The following is a 13,897-nucleotide window of genomic DNA, read 5'->3' on the forward strand; positions in this document are numbered from 1 at the left end:
GGAATTTGGTGGAAAGGGAAGGGAGAATAAAGAGTCTTAGTCATGTATCATAACCACCACCTAACCACTCTACCTTTGGTGGAACAAATGAAACCTTCAAAAATTCCATTAACCCCTCAAGAAGTCAATTTTTAGGTACATTTTCTTCTAATTTGTTTAATGCCAACCCATGTTACTCTACCAAATTTCTCTCTCAAAACAATAGTTTATTATGATATAACTCTACTTCAACTTTGACTTGTGGCTCAATCAAAAGGTAAAGTGTTAAGGATTGGTGGGAGGGAAGTCCCATATCGGCTAATTAAGGGATTGATCAAGGGTTTATAAGTAACGAATACATCTCCATTGGTATGAGGCCTTTGGGAGAAAGCAAAAGCAAAACCACGAGAGTTTATGCTCAAAGTGGATAATATCATACCATTATGATGGTCTCTAGTTACTAACATACCGTTCATCTAAATCTAAATTCACCAAGGAAAGCAATTCATGGAGAAATATGAGTGGTTTTCACAAGGACTTCAGAGTTTATTTCTCTGCAAAATAGAAAGACAGGTCAAAAGAGGACACAAAGGATCAATTGTGAGTTGAACCTGGTGTCAAACGAAATCCATTTCAGTTATAGCGACATTTATTTCACTTCTAGTGACATCCCAGCTAAGTTTATCAGTCAGTAGAGAGCGTACCTTCCCTTCTTGAAAGAACGACTCGGGTTGGATGAAGAAGGGCTGTCGATATTCTGAACTGTCAATATTACATTCTTCATTGACAGGGGATGTTGGTCTCATTTCATCCGGTGGGTACTCAAGTAGATGGTAAGCTGTTTGGCAGTGCTCCTTTGAGCCTGAGAGGTATTTCCATCCAAAATCAAAGACAAAGCCAGAAGCACGCATACTTTCTACAAAAGGATGTCGGTGTTCGTCATCTGACGCATAATTCATAAGCCAATTAGCACTTTGTGCACAGAATAAGTCACAGATGCCACGGTCATCGACATAGTTATCGTACTGACTAAGATATTTGGGTACAGATGAGAAATTCAAATGCACGTTGTTGAAACTGGCGTCTATACCTTCCTCTTTTGCTACATTAGGCCTACTTAACCCATGGATTTGATAGCTGCCTAAACTGGAGTATGACAATGGATATAAGTTTCTATGATAACTGGAAGGGAAAGGGGATGAACATAGTGCAACAGCACCAAAACTCTCCTGCAAGTTTGGCTGATGATCATCAGCGAACGAAATTGGTGGCTCAGCAAATGTGTGGAACTCTGTAAATTTAGAACTGTCATCTTTTATGTCGTCCGTATCCCAACCCAGCAGAAGAGGTTCCATCTCTTGCTTCCTTATGTGCAAAGGTTCACCTTGATCATAGAAACCGTATTGCGGGTTGAAAAGGGTGATAAGTGATCTATAGTTTTCAACTGCAGCAGTACTAGGTGAACTATTGGCATCAAGCAAAGTCATTTTCCCTTCTACATCACTGTCAAACTCCTTGGTCCTGTACTTAACGTGGAAGTTGTCATCATCGTTATTGGTTGAGAAATCAGAGTGGAAAAGAACTCTGCCTCTTGATTTATTCAAACGACAAGGCGATGAACTATTATTCAAACGATGCTCATAATCAAGCCTTGGCCAGCACCTTCCAGGCAACCATTGTAGTTTTTCCAAGTTATTATTTAACTGTGGAGAATCAGATTCATTCTATAGCCAGTAATTGAGAAAAGAATTAGAAAAAAAAAAAATAATAGTTGAAGTAATTGGAAGATGCTAAAAGTGCATAATACCTTATACTGATTGCTTTCAGGTATAAGCCGGCTAAGTAGCGTGGAAATAACACCATACCTGGACAAGTTACAAAAAACTCCAGAGTCGGATCCAGAAAGATGACGAGACAACAGATAGAACAAAGGCGACTCTGACCTCTTCTCATATGATTCACCAGTTCCATGGAACGACATATTCTGAATGAACTGACGTAATTTCTGCCTCTTCCTACTAAAAATGTCTGTATGAATATAAAGAGTACTTGATCAAATACGCTATCATGACTATCCCATCTATCTTTCTGATGTAAACCACTAAATGAATGCATTACACATTAACGAATATGGCTCAGAATTTTCTAAGACTATAAGATCAGGGCTCCCCAACTCTGTTGCGAATGCAAAAATGGAAAAAAAAAAAAAAAAGAAAACCATTGGAAAATGATAAGGAATATATGCATACACAAAAGACGAAACATTTGCTCATAAGAACGCAAAATTGTGATTCTCTATTTGAAAAAAAAAAAAAAGGAAGCAAGAAAAAGAGAGAAGAACGAAACTCAGACGAAAGAATTACCATCTTTTTCCACATTTCTCTGTTCGCTCTGTATATCCTTAAACGTTTTATGAGTGTGTTTCACACCTACGTCTGCAATACGACAAAGAGCACAAATTACAATTTGGAAACTGTTTTGTTTTCCTGTAGGATCTCATTTCATCATGTACTTCAAACCCAAATATAAGTACAAATTGAAAGGCATTACACTGATACATGCAATATGTGGAAGAAAATCTCCGACTCATTTTGTATTAGCAAGGTCTAATGTCTTAGTTCAGTAGATGGAATGAAAATGCATTTGTCCTATACATAGTATAGATAGGCATAAAATTCTTATCCTTCCCTTAGTTTGAAAGAAAAGAAGGATCTAGATAAAATGAATGAAATGGAAGAGATCGAAATGAATGGAAAGAAAAAAAAATGATGAATTCCACTTCAGAAGGACAAGCTACAAGTTCCTTGCATACCTGAAATTTTGGATGAATTACCCAGGGGTAAATGCATCGAGTTAAAGTTAATAGGAGTGACGTTCTCAACAAAAGGATGTGATGTGAAGTCTTTACAGCGATTATCAACGTGCCTTGCTCTCTCCGCTTTGAAACAAAATAATGGGTACAAGTTACAAGTTACTTCCAACTTTTATTGGGAGATATTGATATTATCTTTTTTTTATGGTTGATTCCAAGAATGGGGTTAAACTTGAATAAAAAAACACGTCAACATTGAGCTGACTGGAAGGTCTTAGCCTCACATGTGCAGATAAGGCAGACACTGAAAGTATAGTTCTTAAAAATATCCACGTGTTCACATACCAAAGTATATAAATATAGATATATTTATATTTTCTGCTAACACTGATATTGCAATTAAAGTTTATGTCTTACCTCTGAAATGATCAGTCGAGTTGAACTTCTTTGATTGAAGTTCCTTTTGACGTTGAAGAGATGAACTGAATCTACGGTTTGCATCTTCCTTGAACTTCTTAAAAAATGCAAACTCAGAAGTTTTTGCATTATTTGCTGCTCATTGCTCCCATACAAGAAAACATATCAACATTTCAACTATTTAACAAGGATCATGCACTAATACAATAAGAAACTTAACTAGAACAAAACTCAAAAAAGAAAAAAGGACAGAGAACTGCGAACACTGGGAGCATCGAATAGCTCGCTACTCTAGGGAAGTACAATTGAGAGTTGGGTAATGTAGAAAACTCACGGCATGTAACATGTCCTTCTTTCAAGGATACGGGAGAAGTATCTCTTCTCCATGTCAAAGGTCTAGCACAATCAAGGTCTCCAACTTTTATTCTCTTCCGACAGTTACTATCTATAAGGAATGTTCATGAAGGATTTATCAAAATTATTATTCAAGTGAAGAAACTTTTGGAATCATTTAATTTTACTAAGTAGAAATTCACTTCCTGTAACAATTTAGAGAAAACAAGGATAACTGCAAAACGTAGTCACACAATAGCAAATGTAGCTTCTATGGTTTAAACGTTACTTCATACGCAAGGGTATCAATATCACATATTGAGGTTTATATACAATGATGAATTTTTATTAAGACAACGGATCCCCTCTACGATGATATGATACTGTCCACTTTAAACATAAGCCTTCATAATTTTACTTTTGATTTCTTATTTGAAAGGTCTCATATGAATGAAGGCATTATTATCTACTTATAGGACTTTGGTCAAACTCCCAACAAACTCGATGAAGAAAGCAAACGATAGCAGAGTACAGGAAAGACATTACTGATCTGATCAAAATATTGGATATGTAATCAATTAAGGCAATTTTTACGTGCAGTTTAAAGAACAACAGTAGAACATACAAGATCACTTCCGGCTTCTCATGACAGAATATACCAAATTACGTGAGAGAAAAAGATAACACAACGTCAAACATTCATTAATGAAATGAAGTTGAGCTATAATTGGCCATATATGAAATCCATCGAGGCAACGAAATCGAACTAAACCACAATAGTAACTTGAATACATTGGAGCCGGAATGAAATTATTAAAGAATAGTGGCAACAAACAAAATCGATCCTCTCAGGAACAAAATTCTTGAAAAAAATATTCAAAAATTAAACGGGGGAAAGCATGGTGTGTAATCGAGAATCAAAGCAACAGCAATATATCAAAATTAAAGAAACTCAAAAACATGATAAGGAAGAATCGAAGAAGAACCAGTAGAAATGGACGGATTGAGATTACGCTTCATGGTAATGCGCGCCCTGTAAACGAGGGATTGTGGTTTCTGTGAAAGAAAAAATTGGGCGCCAAAATGGTTGTACATAACAAGGAGAACACCGCGCTTTCAAGAACGTGTAAAAAGTTTTACTTAGATAATTAACTTTAATTAATTAATTAATTAATATATTTAATTTAATTTAATTTTAGAAAGTATAATTATTAAAAAATAAATATGGTAGAAAATAGCCAAATGGAGAGTCATAGAATAAAATGAGTAATTAAATTAATATGCTAAAATGGTGGAATATGTTTCATTTAATGTAATTTCAAAATTGAGAATTAAAATTTAAATAATTTGAAAGTCTCTATATAATAAAGGAAATAAATTAATAAAATCAATTTGCATGTAAATATTCAAATGTTACTAAATAATAGATGAAATCTAATTACGTAAATATTTCTTTAGAAATTAAAATCTAAAAAAAAANAAAAAAAAAAAAAAAAAAAAAAAAAAAAAAAAAAAAAAAAAAAAAAAAAAAAAAAAAAAAAAAAAACTCCTCGTAAAAGACTCAATGGACTCCAAACTCCTACTTTTAGATGATTGATTGTAAAATGTCTCAAAATGCATCCGTTAGCCATAGGAACTCTAATCCCTTCTGTTATTGTAACAATATCTAAATACCTTAAAAACAACCCGGAGGAACTAGACCATACAACCAGTAGAGAGGATAACGCTACTGACAAAGACCGTTTGGCAAAAACGTTACAGGCGCGGAACGTGGTAAGCCTGCGCCATAGGAGCATAGCATAGACAGGAAAGGGAGCCTGGACGGTAAACCGGGCAAGGGAGGCCAGGTCATTTTGACGGAAATGGAAGACTTTTCTTTCCAAATGGGAATAAAATGCTCTCTTATTTCATGCATAAACTGGAGATCCTGCCTTGAAACAAATGCATCCACAAATATCTTAAAATACATGTTCCTAACTAGAAACGCAAGTGTCACTCGAGGTAGAATTAAGAAAATCAACAGGTCAGTCAGCACATGGCTAAGAAAACAAAATGTGCCTATAGCCTTATGTCTCTGTATTTTTAGCATTCGCTTCAGACAGCAAAGGCTCGAGCTCTCCTTTTCGGTATAGTTTCACAGTATCTGCATCATCACGGCGAGCACAAGCGACATCGATAATCAATATAAGTGAATCAAGTAATGTATGTTTCCATTGAATGAAAGCTTTGGTAAAAAAAAAAAAAAAATGTACCTGTACAACCGCCTATGTGCTTGCCCCCTGGCCACAGAAAGAGGTATGTGAGTTTAAACAATACTAGGTACGCGCACAAGAATAAGCAATACAAACCAAACTAGATCGAAAAATCTTTAGATGATGAAACTCCATGAAATAGAACAGTAGTCGTTATTCGAAACAACACAAAGGGGCNGGGGGGGGGGGGGGGGGGAGGGATTTCTTCTACGTGGATAGTACGTGCATTTGTTATATGTTCTAATGAAATTTCCTTTCGTAGGCTCAAAAACGAGTCAGTCATTATTCAAATCTTTGTTGATTGATCGGCTGATACAGGATATAGTTCGCTAAGAGGTGCTCCGAGGCATTTTCAGCTTGTCCATGGAACTTTTCTAGAGGCAAAGCTAGAGTTTTGTGGTTTAAATCAGTGGTGGGTCAAAAAACCTCCACCGTCTCCTAAAACAAGAAAGACGTGGAGGGAAGGAAGAAACTTAGCACATAGTAGTGAGCGGTTTCTACGACTAACGTAAGCTCAAGCAGTGAGTAGTTAGTTCATTGAGGTTCTTCACAAATATATATCGGGGATGATGCGAAGCTGAGGCGCTTCCCCTATTAGTAAGCATGCTTGTGGATTGTACGAGCAATCCATAAACACGAAAAAGTATGAGTACAGGTTGGAAAAAGGATCTTCCTATCCCATTTTCAAACTTCATATATAAAATCACTTGCTTCAAGTCCAAGAACAAAGTATGTATACACAAACTAAGAAGCATGGATATGGACATAGACACAATACTCAAACTAAAGTGTCTTTGTCTCTTAACAAGCAGCATTCATTCGTGCAATTGTCAGAGCGACAACCACCTACTACGCATAAATGTTGCCACCTTCCTTGGACCCATCCTTTTGAGTGTGCCACCCCATACATGATCAGATCTAGACTCAGGTAAGACACCTAGAGCCAAGTCACGTGTCCCCCGATTGAGGGTCTAACACGTCGTGCTCTACTTATTTACTGAGACCGAAAATCCAAAACTAAACCCCTCTATATGCTTCGGTTCTCAGCATATAGACAACCATTTTTATTTCTAGATGGTTATATCGAACCAAGGGGTATGTTCGGGATCATAAGTAAAGGTATTCAATGAAGATTAGACACAAAATCACTATTAGAAGCAATGTTTTTGTACGTATCAAATGTTAATCGATGAAAATGTGAAAGCACCAAGTTTCATAACTAAAACAGAGAACCACGTAAACATAAAATGATAATATTTTCAACATACATAAGATTGATAATTGTGATTAAGCAATACTAACCGATGAAAACATTTGGTACCGTATGTTGTCCCGTAAGCCTCTCAAGTACCTTTTGCAGTTGTGGCCCTTGGGGACCTGGAGGGAAAAAGCTTGTCAGCTTACAAGATGCATAAACGGATTCAAGAAGACATTAAATGCAATGAAAAACTCACGATGGTTTAAATCAAAGCAAATAGCTAAAGGATATCAATTTGATTCATACAAGCTAACACATGAACTATTAACATCATCAATTCAGAAGAAAGTAACAAACAAGGGTCGAATACGGCTTAAATTGAGTATCTCTAGGTCTGAGATCATATTAGTGTTAGGAACCACGAATTTTCACAATGGTATAATATTGTCCACTTTAAATGCCTTTCATGGCTTTGTTTTTGGTTTCCCAAAAAGGCCTCATACCAATGAAGTTAGTATTTCTTACTTATAAACTCATAATCTTCCCTTAATTAGCCAATGTGTGACTCCTCTCCCAACAATCCTCCCCTCGAACAGCCTCCCCTTAATCGAGACTCGACTCCTTCTCTGGAGTCCTCAAACAAAGTACACATTTTGTTCGACACTTGAGTCACTTTTGACTAATCTTTGAGGCTCACAACTTCTTTGTTCGACATTTGGGGATTTTATTGACATGACTCTATACCATGTTAGGAACCACAAATCTCCACAATGGCATGATCTTGTTCACTTTGAGCATAAGCTCTCGTGACTTTGCTTTTGGTTTCCCCAAAAGACCTCATACCAATACCAATGAAGATAGTATTCCTTACTTATAAACCTATCATCTTCTCCTTAATTAGCCAAGGTAAGACTCCTCTCCCAACAGTCCTCAACAATTAACTTACAACTTAATCCAAAAATTTAAGTTAATAGTAAGAACATATGACAGGAATGGCAGTTATCGTCATAGAGGGAAAAAAAGTGATTTCAGTACTCAGATCCCCTCAAGCAAATCTACCGGCAAGTGTAATAAGAATAGAAGAAAAAGTACCTAATTCATCCAATTCAATTACCAATGGCTGCGCTCCAAGCCTCTTGAACAACGCCTTAACCTCAGAAGAATACCTTCAAAAAAGAGATTACCAACGAACGATCCGGCTTCAAAATATTTCCAATAAACTCAAGAAACCCAAATCTGGAAAAGGAAAGAGAACACGAAGGAAATCGAAAAAAAGCATTACAAATATAAAGATGAGATGGATGAGATTTGAACTCACGAACACCATGTCTTGGAGTAAACAACAACAGGATTCTGAGTAATTGTAGTTTTGACACTCTCCTCGAGTCTAGAACCAAAGGAAGAAGAAGAAGAGGAGGAGGAGGAGACAGCTCTAATCGACATAGGTCTGATCCTCGTGGATCCATTGTTGAGGGCATTGTGTTTGGAGATTGAAATGGATTTGGATGCGCAGGCGTTGTAAAAAGGAAGGGATAAAACAGAAGCTTTGAAGAAGAAGGAAAGAGTGCGATGAGAAGTTAGAGGAGGAGAGGTGAAATTGGAAGGAACTGCCATTGATTTCAAGTTGAAGGTCTCCTTCTTCCTCCTGTGAATTTGCTGTGACCTATCACAAACTCACTCCCGCTTTACTTTTGCCGAAGATCATAAATAAAACTTTATTAAAATAATAATAATAATAAAATAATAAATAAAAACTGGCTGTTTTTCCAACCACATTTTACTATTTTTAGCCGATATCACTTATTTTAGGAATTAAGAAAAATAGCTCTTTAATTTTTTATTAACTAATGACTATAATATCTATTCTAAATTATATAAATAATACTATTAAATATAACAAAAAAAAAAAAATATATATATATATGAATGATATGGGTTGGCTTATAATTATCTCGATCTTCGAAAGATATCCATATTTAATCTAGTATAAACCAATTAGGTTCGATCGAGCATATCACACTTTCACCTGATTCAAATAGTGATGTAGATAATTATCTTTAAATTGACACGTCATCTAAGTTCATGTAAAGCACTTTGTTAAGTCAATATACATAAAATAAATAAACAATTTTTCACGAGAATATAATTTAGTATTAAAATAATAATTATCGATAAAGTAGAATCTTATACTCATCACCGATGAATACAAAATTAATTATGCAATGCAATGGTAGAAAAAATAAAGAAATAGAATCCATATATAAATATATATTATTTATTTTGGTTATATCCTTAAATTATTATAACTATTTTGGAATATAACATATATTCTAGAATATTAAAACAATTTATTTTATTTTATTTTTTGTCATTATAAGTGACCTCTAACCTTTAAAAATTACAAATTTAATTTCTAAATTTTGATTATGGTAATAATCATAAACTATTAAACACAAATTAGGATTTCATAAAATATAATAAAATATGAAATTGAAATTTGTATGTAAAAATTAATTAATTTTTAAAAATAAAAAATGGTTAAGAATTTGCCATTAAACATTAAATGTATCCAATACAATAATAGAAAATAAAAATTCAAAATTCTCTGTTCTTTGGATTAATGGGCCGAGCCCAAGCCCACGTTAAATAGTATATTTCTTAAATATAAGAAATTAAGGCCATCAAAGGTTTCGTGGTGTAGTTGGTTATCACGTCAGTCTAACACACTGAAGGTCTCCGGTTCGAGTCCGGGCGAAGCCAAATGATTTGTTTTTTTTTTAAATATTGGAGAGTTTTTGAAATGATAATAATTATTCATTTAAACATTTTATTTCAAAATTTATAGGAGAGTTTTTGAAATGATAATAATTAATTATAATTACAATAAATAATTATTATTATTAATAAATTGCAATGAAAGTGTGATAATTGGGGGTTCCATGTGCAAGGGAACGCCAACAAATGCTCTAATAATCATCTATTATTTCATTAAGTTTTTGGGTCAAACCTATTAGATTATTCCACTCCATCTTCAACTTGTCTTTCTTTTATTCCTTTTGAAGTAACATAAACCCTAAAATTTATTTTGTTCGGTTATATAAACAGTCGTCTATACACTAAACGTGACTTGTATAATTCAAGCCCACAAATTTTATATTCTTGCAAAAAAAAAAAAAAAAAAATCCGACGGCTTAAGACAATTTTCGTATGTTAACTAAACATCGTAAGAAAGACGACTTCCAAGCACTCGTGTCTAATCATGAAACTGTTGAATGGAAGATGACTCGTTGCTACAACTCGATAAGCTGAGTACTATGACTACAACTTTGAATACTCAAATATGCCTCATTATAATTAGTTAAGACATAGTTAAGACAAGTTGCTACAACCCGAGTGGAATATTGCGATTACTTGGACGAGACGATGATGGATGAGATAAAAGATTCATGGGATTTGTCTAAATTGAGCAAGAGTAGAAATGATTAAGGAAATGGTGATTTGATTTGGGTTGTGATATAAAAAGAATGGTTGATGAACAGAAGTGTTAATTAGGAGTAAATTGGATGAACAAATGAAGGAACAGGAGAAAAAGAAAAGCCTCATCTTCCATCTTTTACAAAATGCCCATAACAAATTTGTCTGAAATTGGGCTTCTGGAGAGGGCTCTGTTTCTGTGTTCTTTTTTTTTCTTTTTACAGTATTATTTGTATTCTTCTTCTTTACACCTTCGCCAAAATCATCAATGCCGGTCATTTTTTCAGAACTGGGAAATGCATCGTCTATGGCATGCCGTGCTTCTCTTCTTCTGTTGCTTTGTCTCCGCCTTCCAGACACTGCCGATGTCTTCAGCTATTTTCATGGCGTCCGACGAAGCCCCCGATAGCCCTCTTCTCGAGAACCCGACTGCGTATAGCCCTGCATTTCCCTTCCATGCATGTGGCGATGCTGCTTTTGGGAATCCGTTTTTCGAGAAGAATTCGCCTTCCTGATCATTTCAAGACCAAATGTCTGGTTAGCCATGTTTTTGATTTTTTTTTTTTTTTTTTCTTATGCCTACGATGTGTTCGACGAAATTACTCTCAGAAAAAAATTAAGTTTAAACTGAATGTTTGCCTCACCTGAAGCCAAGAGGGGACATTGCTGCGGTACCCAGTAGCCAAAACTACTGAATCTACATCGAGCTTTTCGCCATTGACGAGCTCTACTTGGTTGCGAGTGAACCGTTTGATTCCAGGAACTACTTTGATGTCACCGGATTTGATTTTCTCCAGTGCTCCAATGTCAAGAACAGGGGTCTTCCCCACCACGTTTTTGAGCTGCAATGGCCCCATTGATGGCCGTTTGAGGCCGTAATTTTCAATGTTTCCGAGAATCAGCCATGCCAGGACCAACAAGAGCTTGTCAACCAGCCAGAGGGGTAGCCATTTCATCATCAAAACAGCTAGTTCAAATGTTGATTTTCCAAGAACCTCTCTTGGTAAGACATGGACCTGTTGAAAACAGAGGAAGCAAACACCATTAGAACCAAAATTCCAAGATTCAAAATGTTAGAACAGTGATGTTTTTAGTTTGTTCTAATGCTTACCGAGCTTCGCACCACCATTGAAGGTGAGGCATTGTGGTTGCACAAGTCTAGAGAAACTTCCATGCCTGAGTTGCCACAGCCAACTACCACCACTTTCTTTCCGGTGAACTTCTCTCCAGACTTGTATTCACAAGCGTGCGAGACATCACCGCAAAACTCGCTTAATCCTTCGATGTCGGGCATTACACGTTCAGCATTCTCGCCGGTGGCCACGACGAGCCATCGGCAAATGTACTCGACCTCATTGCGCGTCGACCCAGCAGTCGAAACAGTTTTGACGCGCCACAGGCCACTGGTTTCATCATACCTTGCTGATTGAACACACTCATTGAATTGTGGGTTGATCTCAAAATGCTTGGCGTATGATTCAAGGTACTCAATGAACTGTTTCTTGGTTGGGTATTCAGGGAAGTCTTCAGGGAAAGGGAGTTTAGGGAGCTGGCAGAATTGCTTTGGAAGGTGAAGCTTAAGCCTATCATAGGTGCGCTTTTGCCACAGAGAAGCTATGCATTCAGCTCGTTCAAGGACTACAAAAGGCACCCCTTGTTCTCTAAGACAAGCAGCTGTGGCCAGTCCAGACGGTCCAGCTCCAACGATCACCGGACCGTTAACCCAGATGCATCGACGAGAGAAGAAGTCATCGTGATCAGCAAGACGAAACAAGTTCTCCATCACTACTGAGGTATGTCAAACAAGCTTTGTTTTGTTTTGTTTGATTGAAAACTGTGGTTGTGGTTGTGTTCTTGTGGATGGATGCCAAGAAACAGGCAATAGGTAGAGTTTTGGTAATGGGTTTGTTTGTAAGAGAAGATTGTGAGTAAAGTTTGAAGGGTTTGGGAAACAGAGAGGAGAAATTTGATTGTTGAGAGGATGAGAATGAAGGGAGGAGGGGAGGGGCTTAAATAAGCAGAATTGGATGCCTCCAAAGGAAGAAAGAGAAAGAGAGATGCATGTGATGGAAGTGGGAGTCAATGAGGTTTGGAGGGTCATTCTCAAATCATAAGCTTCTGCCTACCCCTTCATTATTTTATTTCCTTATTCCCTCTTCCCTTTCTCAATATTATATTTAGTTCTCACTAATACATTACTTCTTACACTTCATTAGGATCGATCGAGATGGGTGCTGATCTGAGTGAGATCCAACGTTAGTCGGAGAGGAGAACGAAACATTCTTTTATAAGTGTGTGGAAACCTCCTCCTAACAGACACGTTTTAAAAGAACTTTGAAGTGAAGCCTGAAAGGGAAAGTAAAATAGGACTATATATGTTAGTGGTGGGCTTGGACCGTTACAAATGGTATCAGATCTTGATACTGGACGATGTTTCAGTGAAGGGGGTGGACACGAGGCAGCGTACCACTTAGGATGCTGGGCCTCGAAGGGAGGTGGATCGAAGGGTCCCACATAGATTCAAAAAGGGAACGGTGAGGATGCTGGGCCTGGAGAGAGGTGGATTGTGAGATCCCACCTCGGTTGGGGAGGAGAACGAGACATTCTTTATAAAAACATCTCTCTATGATTTGAGAACATTGAAGGAAAGCTTAGAGAACTATATCTCCTAACAGTGGGCTTAGGGCTGTTATAGCTTTATAGATAAGACTTTAATTACCATTTTATAACTTGAGTTGGGTTGGATTGGGTCGGGTCTATAGTGACGGTAAATGGATTAGATCGGAGTGTGAAAGAGAGAATAAGGGAACAATGAAAGGGAGAGATGGAGTTTTCAAAGGGAGTTGAATCAGGTAAGCCTCCAGCAGAGAGATTTAATATCAATGATGGAGAGAAAAATGTGGGGAGGGGGGTAGAGAATGCTGACTAGGACATGTAGAATGGATCCCACGTGGAGGGAGGAAGAGGAGGGCATGGGATGAGGGGGCCACACGTCAGCATCTCTGGACCCCAGAAAAACAAGGCTGCAAAGGGAATTTAGAATTTTGCTGAGTCGAAAGGCTGTTTTGTTTTATGACTCACACCACCCATCTTGCCAACTGGTACACTTCATTATCTATGCTGATAAAACAACATTAACTCTCTCTCTCTCTCTCTCTATATATATATTTTAATATCATATTGATTTTTCTTCTGGGCCCACCTTCGAAGAAAGTGATAGAACGACAAACTTTGTAACAACTCAAGTCCACCTCTAGCAGATAATGTCTTCTTTGACCTTTCCATCAAGGTTTGAAAACACGTCAACTCGGGAGAGGTTTCCACAAGATTAAAAGAAATGTTTCGTTCCCTTCTCCAACCAATGTAAGATCTCCCAAACTTCTCGTAAGTTCAAATATTTCGACTTTTGGAATAGTAATCGGTGTAGCTGAG

The 13,897-nt window shown here is 36.8% G+C and overlaps 3 protein-coding genes and 1 non-coding gene across 7 annotated transcripts; 1 reads left to right on the top strand and 3 right to left on the bottom strand.

Moving 5' to 3' along the window:
- Positions 1-200: 200 nt before the first annotated feature.
- Positions 201-4,619, bottom strand: LOC111807729. Of its 4 annotated transcripts, none has more exons than XM_023693585.1 (8): positions 4,528-4,619; positions 3,543-3,653; positions 3,209-3,343; positions 2,792-2,917; positions 2,343-2,414; positions 1,787-2,007; positions 684-1,703; positions 201-533 (listed from the first exon to the last, which is right to left on the bottom strand). In XM_023693585.1, exons 1-8 carry the CDS (start codon positions 4,559-4,561, stop codon positions 519-521), a joined length of 1,734 nt encoding a protein of 577 aa, XP_023549353.1. In that variant the 5' UTR covers positions 4,562-4,619; the 3' UTR covers positions 201-518. The 4 variants fall into 4 exon arrangements, with proteins under 4 accessions (XP_023549353.1, XP_023549352.1, XP_023549355.1 ...); XM_023693586.1 differs by having other exon boundaries at positions 202-1,703; positions 1,787-1,844; positions 1,923-2,007; XM_023693584.1 differs by having other exon boundaries at positions 201-1,703.
- A 798-nt stretch (positions 4,620-5,417) lies between these two features.
- Positions 5,418-8,692, bottom strand: LOC111807731 (glutaredoxin-C5, chloroplastic-like). Its single transcript, XM_023693589.1, has 5 exons — positions 8,310-8,692; positions 8,084-8,157; positions 7,096-7,170; positions 5,794-5,820; positions 5,418-5,684 (listed from the first exon to the last, which is right to left on the bottom strand). Exons 1-5 carry the CDS (start codon positions 8,603-8,605, stop codon positions 5,608-5,610), a joined length of 549 nt encoding a protein of 182 aa, XP_023549357.1. The 5' UTR covers positions 8,606-8,692; the 3' UTR covers positions 5,418-5,607.
- A 985-nt stretch (positions 8,693-9,677) lies between these two features.
- Positions 9,678-9,751, top strand: TRNAV-AAC. Its single transcript has one exon. It is a non-coding gene; the product is annotated as a tRNA-Val (tRNA).
- A 708-nt stretch (positions 9,752-10,459) lies between these two features.
- LOC111807730 (probable indole-3-pyruvate monooxygenase YUCCA8) lies at positions 10,460-12,674 on the bottom strand. Its single transcript, XM_023693588.1, has 3 exons — positions 11,577-12,674; positions 11,110-11,481; positions 10,460-10,976 (listed from the first exon to the last, which is right to left on the bottom strand). Exons 1-3 carry the CDS (start codon positions 12,246-12,248, stop codon positions 10,749-10,751), a joined length of 1,272 nt encoding a protein of 423 aa, XP_023549356.1. The 5' UTR covers positions 12,249-12,674; the 3' UTR covers positions 10,460-10,748.
- Positions 12,675-13,897: the final 1,223 nt, after the last annotated feature.

Source organism: Cucurbita pepo, chromosome LG12, assembly GCF_002806865.2.
Source record: "Cucurbita pepo subsp. pepo cultivar mu-cu-16 chromosome LG12, ASM280686v2, whole genome shotgun sequence".
NCBI lineage: Eukaryota > Viridiplantae > Streptophyta > Magnoliopsida > Cucurbitales > Cucurbitaceae > Cucurbita > Cucurbita pepo.

Coding starts and splice junctions, on each gene's coding strand:
- LOC111807729 (XM_023693584.1), bottom strand. CDS start 4,561: ATGAAGCGTAATCTCAATCCGTCCATTTCTACTG. Junction 2,918..3,208: donor CTCGACTGATCATTTCAGAG/GTAAGACATAAA, acceptor TTTGTTTCAAAG/CGGAGAGAGCAAGGCACGTT. Junction 2,415..2,791: donor TAATTCATCCAAAATTTCAG/GTATGCAAGGAA, acceptor GTCGTATTGCAG/ACGTAGGTGTGAAACACACT.
- LOC111807731 (XM_023693589.1), bottom strand. CDS start 8,605: ATGGCAGTTCCTTCCAATTTCACCTCTCCTCCTCTAACTTCTCATCGC. Junction 7,171..8,083: donor AATTGAATTGGATGAATTAG/GTACTTTTTCTT, acceptor TTTTCCCTCCAG/GTCCCCAAGGGCCACAACTG. Junction 5,821..7,095: donor GGTACCAAATGTTTTCATCG/GTTAGTATTGCT, acceptor TTCTGTGGCCAG/GGGGCAAGCACATAGGCGGT.
- LOC111807730 (XM_023693588.1), bottom strand. CDS start 12,248: ATGGAGAACTTGTTTCGTCTTGCTGATCACGATGACTTCTTCTCTCGT. Junction 11,482..11,576: donor CAATGGTGGTGCGAAGCTCG/GTAAGCATTAGA, acceptor TGTTTTCAACAG/GTCCATGTCTTACCAAGAGA. Junction 10,977..11,109: donor ATGTCCCCTCTTGGCTTCAG/GTGAGGCAAACA, acceptor TGAAATGATCAG/GAAGGCGAATTCTTCTCGAA.